General features: G+C 35.0%; 1 protein-coding gene across 1 annotated transcript in view; it reads right to left on the bottom strand.

Moving 5' to 3' along the window:
- Nucleotides 1–18,605, bottom strand: part of LOC145691719 (phospholipid-transporting ATPase ABCA3-like) — a 126,765-nt gene that overhangs the window by 98,497 nt on the left and 9,663 nt on the right. Inside the window, exons 2-3 of the mRNA XM_081767052.1 lie at nucleotides 16,311–16,644; nucleotides 683–741 (exon numbers count right to left, since the gene is read on the bottom strand). Of these exons, the coding sequence (XP_081623178.1) occupies nucleotides 683–741; nucleotides 16,311–16,575 (324 nt within the window). The 5' untranslated portion in view covers nucleotides 16,576–16,644. The remainder of the gene's footprint in view (nucleotides 1–682; nucleotides 742–16,310; nucleotides 16,645–18,605) is intronic.

An 18,605-nucleotide genomic window follows, 5' to 3' on the forward strand; every position in this document is an offset into this window, starting at 1 on the left:
AGGAAATAATTATGTATGTTGACGAGTATGTGGTATAAGGTGTACAGCGAAATAAAGTATATTGGACTGAAGTAAAGGTATCTGGGTTTGGAAGCGTGTGCTGATATACGTGAGTCGTACGTTTTCGAGGCAGTACTGTAAAGTGGAGGATCTAATGTGGAGTGTCATAAAGTGGATGGTCATTGGTAGAATACCTAGGTAGGACTAGATAATCAGACTCGAATGCGTATTCATAACTCGTCTTTCAAACACCAGCAGCATCTGAATGAAATTTTCTTATGCTACTATCCAGACAATGAACCTAGAAATTAAAGTTGATCATCATAAGCTTTGTACATCATTAAAATTGCATAAGCTGTAAACGCCTAGGAAGTACAAGTGAAACGTTTCAGCAATTTCTGTCCATTATAGCTTTCATATCCTGCTTTGTACAAGTTGTGTGACGGTACTGGCAATTCCTACTTTTCTTGATGTCGTCATGCATGACGTGTTTACTTGAGCATGGTGTTACGTATTATGAAATATTTCATCAGTAATATTATTTACCATCACAAATGTGTTCATTACTTCTACCCATTTGTTACTAATTCTTTGTATATATATATTGTAAAACAACTGTTTGTAAAAAAGAAAATTATCAATAGCATGTTTTAACGCTACTCGATGTTATTTATTTACTTACAATCTTAGGAGAACTTGTGTTGTCACTCTTTTCAAATGAATAATTCCTTAAAAGATAACCTGAAACAAAAGAAATTGTTACTTTTCTTTTCTTTAACTTACGTTACAACCAAACACATAACCGATGGAAAGTAATTTTTAATGAATTATTACAGTAAATACTAAATTAGAAGCCGAGGGAAATCGAAGTTCTGGTTATTGTTTTGGCCTCTAATATGTCATTTTAATACTAAATCACAAGTTATATATCAAAAATAAATAATTCTTACAAAATTTATGTGTTTTGTTTAAATTTCTCAACATATCTGAAATGGACTAACTTTGTGATGACGTTAGCATGAAATGGTTCATTGCATAACTAATACTCGGCAACCATAGCATTGGTTGGTGGTGACGATGTGTTAGGCATATTCCATACTACGTGAGGAGTAATAAAAGACCAATATACAGTGAACTGAGGAGTAATAAATGAGCAGTATACAATGAACTGAGGAGTAATAAAAGACAAATATACAGTGAACTGGGGAGTAATAAATGAGCAGTATACAATGAACTCAGGAGTAATAAAAGACCAATATATAGTGAACTGAAGAGTAATAAATGGGCAATACAGTGAACTCAAGAGTAAAAAAGAGCAATATACAGTGAACTGAGGAGTAATAAAAGAGCAATATACAGTGAACTGAGGAATAATAAAAGAGCAATATACAGTGAACTGAGGAGCAATAAAAGAGCAATGTACAGTGAACCGAGCAAACGACCATAATGTAAAATGAGCGGCTTTGTTGATTTCTGGAAAGAACAACTGTTTTACGCTTAGTTATATGGTACGATCATGACGAAAGTTAAAACTGAGTTGGATGTATTGCAAGAGTCTCCAAGGTGATGATGGAGTCTACAAAACTCTCTATAAAGCCATCAAAATGAAAAGGATTAGTGTTCCGAAAGAAACCCTTAGTGAGATCCTGCAGAGCATTAAAGTGGATTGTCTCTGAGCTTCACGTACAACTGTGGTACAAATGGTAGATGAATTCAAGCGTCACGTCTTCTAGTGTCAGTTGATAATCTTAGTCAAGCTCGATTTTCATGAATAGATATCCGTACTCGTGTTTTAAGAGCGAAAGTGCTTATGTAAAGTTACACAACTTTAACACGGCGACAACAGCGTGCGAACATGATGCATGAACCGCTCATGATGAGCAACGTGCTATACGGTCAGATGATTCATTCTTTACGTTATTTAAAATAACGGGTCCTCAAGCCCGAATATACTTATGATCCGCATTTTCTCCAACCAACCGTCACACAATCCAGTGCTTCTGTAAAGCTACTGGGTGTATTGTCGTGGTTTTCAGAGGGTCATTTGTTAGTGATAATCGACACAAGCTCGTGCAAAATTAAGTTTGTAATGTACATTTTTTAATAATATTTGTTCTACTATCTCCATATTTTTTTCATTAGACTTTTTCTTTCATTCACGTAATATTGCTGTATTGTAGGATACACTAAAGTTTAAAATATGATTTGCCATTAGTTCTTATATCATAACCAATTATTGGAGCTACGGATGTAGCTTTAAGTGAATACTGTTTCATGAATATTGAAATTCTGGAGGGATGGACGGAAAAAGACGTTGGAGGCCGATGAGTTCACTTGTTAAGAATATTTTGACAAAAATGTAATTTCAGTTTATGCAAAAACCTTGAAAAATTCGATCATCGGTCTATTATTTCGTTATGATTACAAATAAAATCATTTCAGTTTCCTGTTTTACGTCCTATTGTGAAGTGGCCTATATTTATGTGTATTTCTGTTATAAATTGTTAAATTTAAATTTAATCATTTAATTTAACCAGTTTATTTTCACTTCTTCGGGTAAAATGTACTAGAATGATTAAAATAACTAGGTCAATTAAAACAAAACTTTTTAGCTATATTGTACATTTTCACACATCACAGGTAAATATATATTTACGTGTTGTCATTACGAAAGGTACCAATAATTGTCATACTAGTTTCACTTCTTTCCGTATACATTCCTGATACTTTCCTTAAAAAATAAATCGATTGATGTTAACTGTACATTTTGATCTTGTTCTATTTAAGACTTGAACTGTAAAGTTAAACAAGAAAGTTCTTCGCATTTTGTGGAGGTCTGTCTTCAATTGGCTTTCATACACTGTGTTGACTGCGAATGGAAATAAGACAAGGGCCAGTTATTGGTGTGAATATATCCATCATGCTATCTGCTTATGCCAGTTCAGTTACACCGCGAACTTGCAAAGGACAGAGTGCACATGAGATCTCTAACGAATGTCATAAGAACGTGTATGATGTACGAGTTCGACCTAAGGTGAAACTCCGCTGCAGCGTGGTGCAAGATATGCAGTCTTTTGATAACACTGTCGTGACTACACTCGAAAGCGCACTACGTATCAGAAGACCAACATATGTACAAAATGAAGATCTTAACGCAGCAATTGAAGCGAATAGTGGCCAAACATGTGAGGAACTAGAACTACAGTTCAGATTGTGAGTGGGACAAACATTTGACAGCACCTCCATCAAGTCGGGAAACATTAATATTGGGTCTAAGAGTTTTACATGATTTGGCTCCTAACCAGAAGGGAACTCGAGCAGACACTGTTTCTTTACTCTCACGTTTAAAGAAGAAGCCATTTCTGGACAGGGTCTTGACATGTGATGAGAAATGGGTCCTCTACGAAGCTCCACGGTAACTTCATCATTGGTTAGCATCCCATGAACCGAACCAAGACAGCCGAAACCAGCAGAGCGCCATAAAAGGTCCATCTATGCGTTTGGTGGACTACTCTTGGCATCGTTCATCGGGAACTGCTAGCGGCTTGACAGAGCATCAATGCAATTGCATACTGTCAGCAGTTGAGCCATGTTCAAGAACTCAGTACTCTGACACCAGCCCTTCTGGATTCGTAAGGTGTTTCCCTATTACAGAACAATGCTAAGCCCCATGTGGCTAGAATGACACAGGACACCATTCTACGTCTTGAATGGGAAACTCTATTGCATCCGCTATACTCTCCGGACATTGCACCGTCCGATTATCATCTTCTCCATTCATAGGACAATGTACCTTAGAGCATGCCAGTGCAAATCCCTAGCAGAAGTACAAGATGCGCTTGATACCTTCTTTGCTTCACGGCCCACCAATTTCTTCCGCGATAAAATACATACCGTCCTGAACGTTGGTAGAATGTCCATGTTGGCGATGGGGACTGTTTTCTTTTATCCAAGTACGTCTTAAATATCTGAATAGCTTAAAATAGCCAAAAATAATTATTTAAAAATACTTTATCACACTTTCTGATAAAATTTTGTACACAGTTTGGCTTTTCCCAGTAACATAAGCTTGGAGTGACCCACTTTTACCTAAATCAGTGTCAAATGATCTCGGCTTCTTATTGGTGAAAACATTTAGCAGCAACATACTTCATCATTCCAAATTATGACTTTGTCTATTTGTCCAAACATTATTATAGTGTCTGGAAGGAATCGAGCGAGGCTGGTGATCAAACCATAAATATATGTGGAATTATATGTTGATACTTCTGTAATTAAATTTCGCTAAGTATTTTTCTGTAAAACATGGCATATCGAAGGCTGATTTATCAATTCCAATCTTCTTTAGAGTTATCTTCTGTAGAGCCATGTTTCGAAAGTATTGTGGCTTGGCAACCATACCAAACAATAAGCGCTTGTCTGCTTCACCTGATACAAGAGTTCATTGAAATAAGCATATCTGAATTTGCACAATCTTACACCGAGACAAATGTCTGTTTTCAAACGTAAGGACTAATTCAACAACACGCGTAAAAATAGTCTCGTCAACATTTGCTTTTTTTGAGTTAATACTTCATTAGAGGAAAATGTTTAGCGAATCACTGTTGAAGTAATACACTATATATACACGACGATTTACAATACGGTTCGATAAAATGTATTACAGTCTTGCGTAAATATTTCAGCCACACAATAAATGAATTGAATTCAGTGTTTGTTCCCTTAGTCTATTCCTTTAAGGTAAGATACAATATGCTATGCTTTCTACTACTAATGAACAAGTTCCGATTTCAATAATGCTTTTGTTTTTAATTATTTTCTATATATTTCATTATCATAGTACTTTTCTTACTCCTTTAAATTATTCTCTTTTTTTCTCTATCGGCACATGTACACCTAAGTTAAACCTATGTTGAATAGCACGATTTTCTTCATACTCAATTATCATGTTCAGCAGCAACACTCGATCTTATTTTTGTGTTAATATCAAGCACTACACATCTTTCGAAATAAGGATACCTTTCTTTGAATTAGAGAAAGTTTGCAGGATAAGAGGTAGACTGCCGAAAGTAGAGTTTTAGGATTATTGAGAAGTGATAAAAGCGAAGATATGGGAGGTGCTAGGAAAACAACAAGAGTGAAACCAGTATTCACTTATGAGCACTAGATGAGATATTTTAGGGGTATCATATATATGAAAAACTTAAAAGATTATTATTAATTTCAAATGCTGTGCTATTGCTTTGAAAGTTGGCACTGTTGTTTGTAACAGTATTCTCTTTGTTCAGTATGTGGCAGAAGAGTCTAGTAAAACAAGCGCCAGCACAGGAGCAGTTTCAAGATGACCGCCCCACTGTCCACATGCACCGCATTACAATAGCGTTCGGTGCCCCGGTTTTCGAGTAGTGATGGTGTGAAACCAATTGAAATTCATCACAGGATGGCAGCAAAGTATGGTGATTCGTGTTTGTTCTTGCAGCAAGTATACGAGTGGTGTAGGAAGTTTAAAAGTGGCGTAACATCTGTGGAGGATCCTCACCGACCGGGACAGGCTTACCGCGTAGTGACGGACGGCAATATTGCGCTAGAGGAACAGATTGTAAAGGAAAACAGGCGTATTACCCTGAAAGAAATCGCAACAATAATGAAGATTAGCTTCGGTTCAGCTCAACACATTGTGCATAATGTTCTGCATTTCAATAAGGTATCAGCAAGTTGGGTCCCACGTCAGTTGACTGCTGAATTGAAATATCGTCGCGTCGACGCCTGAGAACAAATTTTCCGTTATTTCAACGCCAAGGATGATGCATTTCTGGACAGGATTGTTACAGGTGATGAGACCTGGGTTCAGTGTCATCAACCAGAAACCAAGAAAGCGAGCAAGGAATGGCGACATAGCTCTCCGCCGAAATCAAAAAAAAAAAAAAAAAAAATCCGCACTCAACCATCAGCAGGAAAGGTCATGCTAACTCTCTTCTGCGATTCCTATGAAATAATTTTGGAACAGTACAAGGAAAAAGGAGTGACACTAACCAGTGCCTCGCATTCAAACATGCTGAAAAATCAACTTCGCCCTGCAATCATTCCTAAACGGCGAGGACTGTTGTCATCAGGAGTACTCCTACAGCATGACAACGCCCGACAACATATTGCCCGTTTGACCGTTAAGTCTATCGATGACATCAAATTTGAGTGTTTCATTCATCCACCCTATTCACATTCATGCCCCTAGTGACTTTCATTTGTTTCGACCACTCAAAGAAGTGATTAACGTCAAACATTTCAATAGTGATGAAGAGGTGAAAAAAGCAATGCACGAGTAGCTACAATCTCGATCAAAAGAATTCTTCAACCGAGGTATGCATGCACTTTCAAAATGGTGGAATACTTCCATTGAACGTCAAGGGGACTACGTTGAAAAATAAGAGGTAAGATTTCCTTTTCATTTTTACATTCTAACATTTATTGCACATTTAATTTTTTCATTTAATCCTCAGTCGTGTATATATATATATATATTAGGGATATAACTTTTTAACTTTTTACAAGATTTTAATTTTCCTGATGTTGTTTTTAATGAACTTTTGCCTATACTTTAGTTCTCTGTGTTATTTTCGTTTGGAGTTGGAAACACGTCCCGCACCTAATCTATTGCCATATGCGAGGTAAATGAAAAAATAATATACGATAGGAATTCGCAAAACATGATAATGAAGAGAAGTCTGGCATCTAAGAATGGGTTAATGGACGTTTGTATAATATAAATTGTAATGTAGTCTATTTATAGTATAAATCATATACTAAATATACTATAAATCAAACTATCATGCACGCAGAAACGCAAATAGCACACTGTGTTTTATTGTAAGTTATAAGTAAGCAATATAGATACAAGTTATTTTCCAAATTTTAATTTATACTATGCACATTAAACACTTCTGCAAATCACTTTTATTGTATTGCGAGCATAGTAGGTTTATTTGCCGGTGATACAACTTTAGTATTCTTTGCTTTCGTATGTATTTGCAACAGTGCTTCCCTCAATTGTATTTCTAATTGTGATCTCTTCTATTTTCAAATTGAAAAATGTCATTCTAAACCAAAAGATCAAAATCATCAGTTGAATCAACGGAAAGAACATGGACACAGAATTTAACGACATGTAGAAAACGCCGTCCCAGCATACCAGAAATAAAAGCAGACATGAGTGAAATGTGTAAAATGCCTACAAACACAAACAGAGTTGGTAGATATTTGGAGTTGTATGATGCACTGAAAGGGCAGTCGGATAGAGTAAAGAAGATCTCTCAAGAACTGTGTATACTTTGGGAGAAGCTGAACTTTCCTTTGCTTTCTAAACAGCAAATTTCAGCAAAAGCTGACGAGCTGATATAGTTGTTTGTAAAATATAGAAAAAGGCGGAATGAGGTATTTAAAAAAATTATCATTAGTATCTTTGATATTACAAAAGTAAAAGGAAACTGATATTGCAGTGAAGACAAAGAATTGTATAGAAAACAACTTGAATCTGGAGTCCAAGTCGGATACACTACAGAGAAAGTTGCCTCTATATCATCGATCCATCCTTGAAAAAGGCGAAGCAGCTAAATGGTCCTTGTATATACAAGCAAAGTGCAACATATGAGTATCAGTGATACCGAAGAAGTTAAGATCAGTAGTGACTCTGAATTTTCGGAAGCGCTTCCCCCTCTGAAACGCAAGTATCAAGGAACCAAAACTGCAGCCAAGCTTATGTCAAAACTGTCTCTGTCAACAAGAAAAGCAGCGAAAGTTCTTCAGAACTTGGCTGAGGAAGAGACAAATGTCCCACACCTTCACAATCATGGATTTGGCGTCGAGAGATCAAGGAAGCTGAAAAAAATGAAGATCCGGTTGAAATAAATTTTCGGTGAAGAGAAATTATTCTTGCACTTTGATGGGAAGAGAATAGGATTTTTTTTTTGGATTTTTTTGGATTTCTGGGCTTTCGGCATCTAAGGCCATTTAGCCCTTCACGATTTGAGGGATGACGTCCCTCGGCGAGCACACAATCCGGGGAAAGGGAAGGAAGAAAGGATTGGGGAAGGAAGGAAGCGGCCTGGGACCTATAAGTTAGGTACCACCCCGGCATTTGCCTGGTGTGAATGAGGAAAACCCAGGAAAACCTCATTCAGGGTGGCTGGCCTGAAAAAGCTGTTACACTTTTTCGACCGAGTGACCCCACCGGGAATCGAACCCGGGACCGCTCGCACCGAAGGCGAGAGCGTTAGCGACTACGCTACGCGGGGCCACGGGAAGAGAATAGGAAGTAAAGATTATCTAGTAGTCTGTCTGCAGAATTGTGCAAGAAGTCTTAGCCTTGAGTTTTGGTTTGTGAAAGCAGATTTGCCGAGGACGTATATTTTACTGCAAGTCTTGTTGGATGAGTGTAATACATGGATGAGTATTAAAATGATCATTTCTGACACTGCAGCAGTGAATATAGGGCAAAAAAGTGGTGTTGTTGTTAGATTCCAAAGACATTTTTAACAAATGGGTTTCGATGAGCCACAGTTTATAAGATGTCAGCACCATATTCTTGATCTGGTTTTGCGACACTGAATGGATTCAGTGTTCCCAATAAAATCATGGTCACCCAGCTTCATCTATCAATTCATTGAAGATCTTATGACTGGGTTAAACCATTCTGGCATAGGAAAGGTACGGCCGCGTGAAAATCCAGAATGGAGAAACGATTTCCCGTTTCCATTTGGACTTTGCGAAGGATATAATTTCTACACGAAGGAGAACAAGTGGCCTCGGTTGAACTGGCAGAAACTACTTTCACTCAACAATGCTAGATGGAATTCACGTTCAATTTAGGAACTGGTTGCCTTTTTTCTCCCTCCAAAATGGAGAGATCCAGTATTTTCGACTTCGTCGAAACCACATCGGCAAAGGTATTGTTTTCAAATCATCACTGTACAGAGGGCATAAACTACATGCTGTTATCTCCGACCTAAAGTGACCTAAAGCTTTAAAGTGTTTTTCCCCTCACTGGGTAAAAGAACGTTCCATGCTAGATGTGCCTCGCTCAAATATGGTGGCCGAACGAGCTGTGAAAGTGATGAAAGATCTTCACAACACTAGCAAAAGTGACAAATATCTCAACAGCGAGTTTATTAACAATTATTCACAAATTTAAAACCCTTTTGCTAAGTACTGTATACAATATTTAGTGCCAAATGCAGACTGTGTAAGTAGACGAATTTTCTTTTAACGCTAAAACAACATCAATGTAGGTGCGGGAGCTTTTTTTACAATTAAACAAAATCAAAAACATTTTTGAGGTTTGGAGCCAAATGTTCATTGTTTGCCACTCCAGGCTTTTCAATTTGAAAAAAAGTCATATACCTAATATATATATATATATATATATATATATATATATATATATATATATATATATATATATATATATATATATTTGTGTGTATGTGTGTGTGTGTGAATGCAGAACAAAGCAATTTAGAATGATCGAAGACCATTGGAAGATCAAACTCAAAAGGAATAAATTTTTAAATAAATAAGTAATGAGGCAATATGGTGCAAAAATTATTGAATAAATATCTGTTATTGGTATTCAATCAATATTTTATTGATCAACACCAATATGAAATCTCTGTGGCTCACGGTTCCCAAGATACGGCTCCTTAAATTTCCAGAAATTGGAACTTGCTTGGACAATATCTCTAGAACGATAAGAGTGACGCAAAAATTCCAGCACGTCTTTGGCATAGTTTTTAATGTTCTATCGAAGGCAGGACTCAAAATTGAAAAGCCACCGATAAACAAATAGGTGGTTCTATTATGCTTTGGGGTGCATGTCGGCAAATGAGGTTGGTAAACTTCAGTTTATTCTTGGCACAACGTACAAGGTTATGTAACTTGATATTCCCCTGAAGAATGTTAAGCAAAGTGCAGACACATTGGGTATTCTACCAACTTATATGTTAACAATATTATTACGATCCCAAGTATACGGCAGATAAACAGGGACTGGTTAATTTGCAATGTACTCAAACAATTGGACACCCCTCCCCAATACGGTAACCCTAACCATATAGTACATTTATGGGCTTATTTGTAGATAGGTTTAAAATAGAAACGTTTCGTCAAAAGATGACTTAAAACGGATTGTGAGGGAAAAATGGCGAAGATCAGCCCTGCCTCGGGTACTACTCTTTCCATTTCTATATAGCGGTGACATATGGCAGTTATTAAAGGCAAAGTCTACGCTATAAATTATTAATTAATTTAATATTTCTTACATGCAGTGGTTATATCTAACTGTACGAATAACAATGCTGCGAAATAATGCACATCTTAATTAAGCATATAATTCATACAATATCGATGTTTAGATTGTTTCTTTGTATCTGTAAGAGCAAGCAAGTGTTTCCGCAATATTTTATGTTCAAGCAGAAATACATTTTCATAATTTATTTATGCATACCGCTCTATTTTCTTTACGATCATAAAGAGTACGAATACGAATATGACATAGTGTATATATTATTCCTAGTATTAAGAAATGAGTATTCATGAAGAGAAAAACCAATATTGTGACTTAATATACCCTCTGCAAATTGCTATTTACGTCATGAAACTAAAACTCCAATTTGTGAACCTTCAGAAAAAAGTTTCCATGAACTGTGACGAAAATAAGCTAATTAATTGACAAGAAAGAAAGCTTCCTTAAGTACAAACTATTTACAAAATACAGGTCTCTCACATTAACGCTGCTCTTAAGAATTGCGGAAACTGACTCGGAAAAATTGTCTCGTATCAGTTACGCAGAACAACTTCGAATGGCTTGTTCCTTGTATTTGACAAGCCGAGAGTATTTCTGTGCGGGCTCCAATTAGGACAATCAAATCCAATCAGCCTATATTTGGCCTAGTCCCCGATTATAATACAAAGACAGCAATATTGCCTTGTCAGTGATTCAAAACAAATTATTATTAAGGCAATTTTTTAAATATCGTGGCTACAAAAATCAAATTATAAACACCATTCCGTGCAAATATCACTCCCAATAGCAATTATAGATTTGAGGATTTTTTTGAAACGGAAAACAATGTTAATTCATACAGAAGATCATTAAGGACCTTATGTGATAGTTTAATATGGGGCACGATCCTGATTAGGATTATCATATAAAGATGTATTTTACATTCCACTGTACTAAAACGGCATTTGATATGCAAAATTGACATGACTATGCTCAGTAGTTAAATGCGCAATACAATACCTTCTAGATAGTGAACAAGATAATCACTATTAAGATCGTTAAATGGCATACAATATAGGATCAATCGCTAAAAGCTAATTCTGTTCTTATGAACCTTGCATAGATATACTTAGCCGTTCCATAAATACTTCCCCAAAGTTTTAAGTACATTGATAATAAATAATTAGAGATATGTCAACAACCAAATAGCTTAAGTTACATGGATGCATTATGAGCCAGTTATCACAAACAACACTCCCAACAAATAAAGCCTCTTTATATTTCCGTGATAAAGATAGGGAATTCTTAATGAAAAGGTATCGCTGATTTCGGAAATCACTATAAGAATGCCCTCTCACGTCAGCTTCAAAAGATATAAACATACTTATTCTTTGCATTATATACAGTACAACAAGATTATTCGACACACTTTTTAGCATATTTTTCAGGCCGTGTTTAACCGTTTTACAGAAAATGTTAAGGGTAATCTTCTAGTGCTACATAGTTACGTCCCCAAAAATTTGAAACAGATCGGTTGAATAGAAACTAAGAAATAGCCCAGAAACTTTGTCAGATAATCTGGGACCTATTGTATTATACGTACATTAAAACTTTTCGTCATATGGCCAAAGGAATGTCAGGATACTGGATGAAGTGGTTACTTTTTCTAGTCATGTCGGCGATCTTATCCATGCAGAAGTAACAGTCATTAAGGTGGTTTCTTGGTATCCTCCACAACATAGGTATAGCAAACGGTAAGGCCTTTCATATACCACGTAATCACAGACTATGATTTGTTGTACAAGTTATGGCGCACTGATGAGGAGCCCATGGCTTGTCCTGGTCACCAATCGACAACTGAAGTACGAAGAGTAAGAAAGTCTTGTAATGTTATTTTCTTTCTTTGTGGTTTGGGTGTAAATCTAGCACACACAAAAAATCCATCCTGACGATTAGTACACGTTCGGAGTGAACCAACTCGTTTCATGTTGAACCAATAACTCACTTCATACACAGGAGACCACTCGATTTCTAAAACAATATGCTTCAAACACACTTGAGGAATATATGCCCGAACAGATCTTGTCAGCGAAACACTGCCTGGCGTTAAAGATATCTTGTAAAAAAAACTCTAATTTCTGACACCTCACACAGAAATCTATTTTCCTTCGCAAGTGTAAGGAGAAGACGATAGGGCATAGGTTTTCTCACTTTGAATCATCGATCGACTATAGGAACAAAAATACACAGTGATATGGGACGTGAGTGACGAAATAAATGATTTTTTTTATAACCTAAAGGGTTTACAATTTGTGTTCTCATTTATGGATTTTATCGCTAATCTAACGATTTGATAATATCTTTTAGAGACAAGATTTATTTCGATTACCATTATTAAACTACGGATTTAGCGACTTTCAAAATATCGTACAGCGAATAAAGTAGTATTATTTCCATTACAAATAAGGTTTCTCGTGACTTTGCACAGTACGTTTAGTGACATTACTGCTATCGTTGTTGGCAATACTGCATAATTGTTATCTATTTGAAAAAAGAAAGAGATAAGAGGGCAGTGAGAGGCTCAATGTCCTTATGACAATGTATTTTAAACTTCTATTCTTCCTCGATTCTTGACAGTTAACTGAACTTACTTTACGTTCTTCATTTCAATAAATTATATGTATGAGTGAAATATATGTCGTGCACTATTTCAGAACTGTGACGTCATGTGCAAAACTTATTATCATTTTCGTTTTCTACGCACCATAATAATTCAGAACCACTTATTATTTTCCCGGAGGTAAAATCATATTGGGCAGAGTAATTATTCAATATGGTCAACACTAAAATGCACAAACCATTTAAGTCTTTGTGGGCAGTCACCAATTGCATTACGCAATACATCTCTGGAAAATCTGCAGTTGCCTTCCAAAGAGACCAATTTAAATATTAAATATTCCGATGTATCTTTATTCAAGCCATTTCCTGAAGCTTCGACCACAATTTGTAGTTCAAAGTGTTTAGCTCGGGACTAGCAGAAGGCCTATCCGAAGTGGAAATGACTTCCGGGACCTTTGTCTCCTTTAACTGCTGGTTTGTCCGTGCCTCAAGTGTTCGGTTTGAGTCCTTTTGGAAGCCTCATCTCTGACCAAAGCAGCTGTTGTTGAGATACTTGAGTAGTCTTTCAAGAGCTATATCCTGATACGCTTCGTCTGAAATTTTGGTCCAAACAATCAGGAAAATGGAGCTCTATTGTGACCTCGTAGCTCACACAACAACACACCATAAGTAAGCAATAATACTGTCCAATCTGCATCCTTGGAGTCTTTCCATCATCTTCTCTAGAAGATGTGGCATATATCCTCACATTTTGGCCATTCACAGTCACACAACACTGAAAATCGTTTCTTCAGTGAAAAGAATTCGACGGTTCCCATTTGCTACGCAACGCTTAAGTAAGATTCTTTGGTTTCAGAAGAATGTGGCGCTTCAGTTCATTTGCAAGGTTATGTCATTTGCGTTGTTTGTAAGCACGGAGCCCAGATCAATGCTTAACGTGGAGACAGTTATTTTTTATATCTTTAGCTCGCGAAACATAACTGACATTTATTACTGTATAACGTTAGACACGTGAAACTACTTCTTTCTGAAGTTCCAATGTTGTGCATGGTTTTCCTTGTCGCTTGAGATATTTCAGAGTTCCAGTCTTAGCAAAAGAACACCGGATAGTGATGTAAAAATTTTTTACTAATTTTAATCCTGTGGAGGTTTTTGGAAATGTCCCCTGGTGATTTCCTAATCCTGGAAAAGGCTAATTTGAAATTCGTAAAAAATTTAAATTGAAATAATTAATGCATCTTCGATTATGGGTATTGTATGTAATAGTTGTTTTAATTGCCTTCCCCTCCGGAAAATATAATCTTGTTCGTATGGGTATCAAGTAAACATAGTGATTATGGATACTAAGTAAAAACAATAATACGAATATTTACAAATATCAAAGTTATAATAAGCGATACAAATATAAAACAGAATGAATGAACATAAGTATCGAGGGAATATGTTATTTGAAAAATTATAGATTATATAAAGTTTCAAAATTCTAGCATAAAGACCTAAGGAATTAAGGATAGTTATTGCACACGAAAATATAAACAATTGTCAAACACTGATCAAATATTTATTCGAAGTAGCATATTATGAAATATTGATACACCTCACCTTTAAAAACTATAATAAATCTAATAGCTATAGTACGAAGAAATCTAGAAAATAATTAAGCTAGTCTATGATACAGATAGAAGAGACCACATTATAAGCTAAAACGCTATATGCCTAGAACTACGTTACAATCCACTTAACTTTAAGATGGATCTATGAAGTTCGTTGCTTAAATGTTGCATTTTAACCTATTAGAACGATACAAATTATATTTTGTTATCCCAAAATACTGCATGTTGCTCAATCCAGTTTTTTGTGTGTGTTTACTTCAAATATTAATCTGTTATTCATTTATAGCATCTGATATATATATGGTAATCAATTTCATATTAGGTTTATTTTGATGCCATCTGTTTGTATTCAGAACTTGGACAGCGTTATCTGTATACTTTCCGTAAGTTCCACAAAAGTTAGTGTCTAATGAAGATAACGTTAATTTGTCGAAACCATTATATTCTATTTTAGTTTTCACTATTGTCAGAAGTGTTAAAAAAAGTCACATATATTACTCTGAAGCTAAAATTTAAATGTAACTTCTCCGCGTTATATTATTCTTATTTTTGCTTATCTCTTAAAATGAAGAAGACTATAATATATTTGCGGTTTCCTACTGAACAGTATTTTGTTATGCTTTACTTAAACAGAAATGTTTGGTACCTACTTAGTTGGAAATAGTGTTGCAGAACTTAATGATTTTATCGTAAATTTGATTAATAACATCTTGGATATAAGTGATGGTCCTATACACTCTTAAAACCTTTTAGTCAATTAGAACTAGGAAAAATGTTAGAGGAATTGATTTTCTATATATTGTTAAGAATGAGACCTTCGCTTGAGAGACAAAATGCCACATATGCCAAAATGGCGTTTTTCATATGTTAACAAATCATTCTGCAGCAATAAATAGGTATTATAAAAATTTAAATGCAATATTGAAAAATATAAAATAAAGCTGCTGAAATAAATATTTATGGCACCTACATAGTTTAAAAAAAACAATTAAAATTGAAAATTCATTTATGTATATATATATATATATATATATATATATATATATATATATATATAGATAGATAGATAGATAGATAGATAGATAGATAGATATATTTGTTTGTTACAATTTTTGAATAAAAATATTCCAATTTCAAAAAAGAATTCTACTTTAGTCTGTGGAATCAAAGTTAGTTTGTCGTATGTTAACTCAAAATGCAACATACAAACTATCTACTCTATTTTCCTCTAAAAAAAGTGCCAACCATAATGTAAGCAACTCGAATGCATTCACTATATCGCACACAAAGCCCAAAGTGCGCAAATTTCTATTAGTTACATTTTGTTTCTTGTAATATCCAATAAGGTGACGGGAAATATCCTTTTTAAAATTATAGTTTCTGAGTTGTTAATGCGTTTAATAAGTTGAACTCCCATTCTGCAGCAATAAATACGCGAATCGAGTATGTTTTAAGTAATGTCGAAAAATATAATTTAAATACTGATGAAATCATTTTTATGATACTTATTTAATGTACAGTATCTTAAGTGTGTTGTGTTACAATTATACGTAATTGATACCATTGGTAACTGTCATCTTATTATACCTACCATAGTGTTATAAGGCGAGGAACTGTTTCTAGTATGCTTTGGAAATATAATTACTTTTTCTAATATCTACATATTTTAGTTTCTAAAAAATTGAAGATACTAGCGGCAAAAATTATAGCTGTTTTAAATAAGCACCACAAATATGCATATTGCCAAATTACTTCATTTCGATAAATACAAACATTTTAAAATTACTCATTAAAGGAATACAAACCATTAGTAGTATCTCTCACAAATCTCTGAGCAATATGGCCAACAGCATTCAGTACCTCACCATAATGGGTTGCTTGAGAGTAGCCTTCTGAAAAGCGTACTTCCCTTTTCTCTATTTCTACATTTTTAGTTTTACATGACGATACTACTAAATAAATGGGAAGCGCAATTTCGAAGATTGTTACACACCAATGATTTAAGCGAACAATAAAATTCTTCCACATAATAACAGATAATAGTGTCAAGAAAGATGGTTTGGTATCCATGTTAATTTTTGGTTCGTTGCCAACTAGATAATAAAATGCTTGGGTTTCCAAATGTTTTCACAAATTGATCTGAAAATGTAAGATAGCAATATACCATTATGACACAATATATTAGTTATAACTGTTCTAATATTAACTCAAACTACTTTTTGTTACTTTGGAGTATTCATAGGAGAAAAAAAAAATCGGAAATTCTGAGAAAATGTATTTTAACAATCTAAACATTTAATGACCCATGTACGTCGTATATATATATAATGTATTTCAGTCTGGTAGTCTGTGACGTTTAATGAACACGAGGATTGTTAGATGTTTCGTAGACAACTAACGGTCCTTTTAGCGATACACGGCATTTACATGATTTCCCATAGTAAACAATGCGCTAAAAGCGTACAACTTAACGTGAAAACGCGGGATCAAACAACCCTAACGTACACTTGACCAGACGTTATACCGTTAAACGTATCCACACCAAATTTCAAATTTAACCCTCCATTTGCCAAGTGGATTACGCTTTATTTTGCTCTTTCGTAAATAAAATGTTTACGCAAGCATAGTATTTCTAATTTTTTTTATAATAGTTACTTCAATTCTACTCAGTAAGGTGTAAAAACCTGACGTTGATTCTAATGAAATGCATACATACCCTAGTTGGTGAATAGAGATGATCGGTAGAAGCTTATCTCTCTGAATTATCACTATATTAATGTTTTTTTTGCATCTACTGCAAATTTTATACAATTATTAGAAATCAATACGTAAGCCACAACTCAAGTCAATAATTATATAGGCGTTCGGATTTTTCCTGGTTTTTCTTGATTTCAAGGAAAATTGGGTTTGACATATTATATATACTTTACTTCTCTACAATGTTTTGTGACAATTCTCAGTTGCTTTGATAGATCTGATCTTACCGAAAGCCTGGTAATCCTACTTCCATATGTTTTTACTACGGTTCAACTAATACTAAAAGATTTGGTTTATTTGAAGACAAAACAAGAAACAAATTATTAGAATCTATTTGCAAACTGTTTTTTTTAATAAATACAGGACACTACATACAACAGTATTTAGGTTTACTTAGTAGCGCACACTGGTTTGGTTTTAGCAAGCCTGGAGATACAATTTGCTATTACAAAACCTAATACATGTACACTCATGTCAAAAATTATTCTCGCGTGTCTATAAATAAGTTGTTGTAGCAATACAATTTGATAATGAATTCACCCGGTATTTCTTATAGTGTTAGTATGTGTATAATCGGCAAAGACATGTATGTATCAAATTTCATGTCAAAAGAGCAGTAAATAAGAATAATAAAACGAAAATAAAACTTTCTTGTCCATTCAGCAACATTTTGTTTTACTCATTCTAATTTTCGTATTTATAATTATTTTTCTATGACATTCATCACAAATATACAATTCTCGATTATACACATATTATAAGTATTAAAAGTACCCTGCAAAATCATTATCAAATTATATTCTTACTAGAAGACAGTTGTACATATGCGACACTCATTTTGGAGATGACTATACATACATTTTCAGAGCAGAGATACTACATGAGATGACTTCCTGATTATAGACATTGTCCGTCGATGCTGGAGTAGTAAATGCAAGATAAACAAAAAGTTCTTGCCGTTCTAGAGCAATGATAAATTAAGAGCAATACTGTAGATCGTAAGTTCCTTTAACTCTAGAACTTATCACCATCAACGTTTGGCAATTTTCCTGTAGCTTCACAATCCCCTGGTGATAAAGCTCGGCGGTTTTGGATGCTAAAAATCCGCCGCAATGCATGGGGCACTCTTTTCAACGTCTGAGTATAAAGGTCTGATCAGGTGGAGGCAGTTCGTAATGCACCACATGCTGACAATTCCACTACTTATAGAGAACAACATTTCGTGGCTGGTGCAGACGTGTGAGGAACAGAATCACGAGGCGACAACAATTGTCTGGTGTTCTTGGGATTGTCATAGCGGATACACTTTTTGTCCACAGTGAGCAAGTGATCAAAGAAGGCTG

This window comes from Thermobia domestica, chromosome 8 (assembly GCF_964235325.1).
Source record: "Thermobia domestica chromosome 8, izTheDome1.hap1.1, whole genome shotgun sequence".
Taxonomy (NCBI): Eukaryota; Metazoa; Arthropoda; class Insecta; order Zygentoma; family Lepismatidae; genus Thermobia; species Thermobia domestica.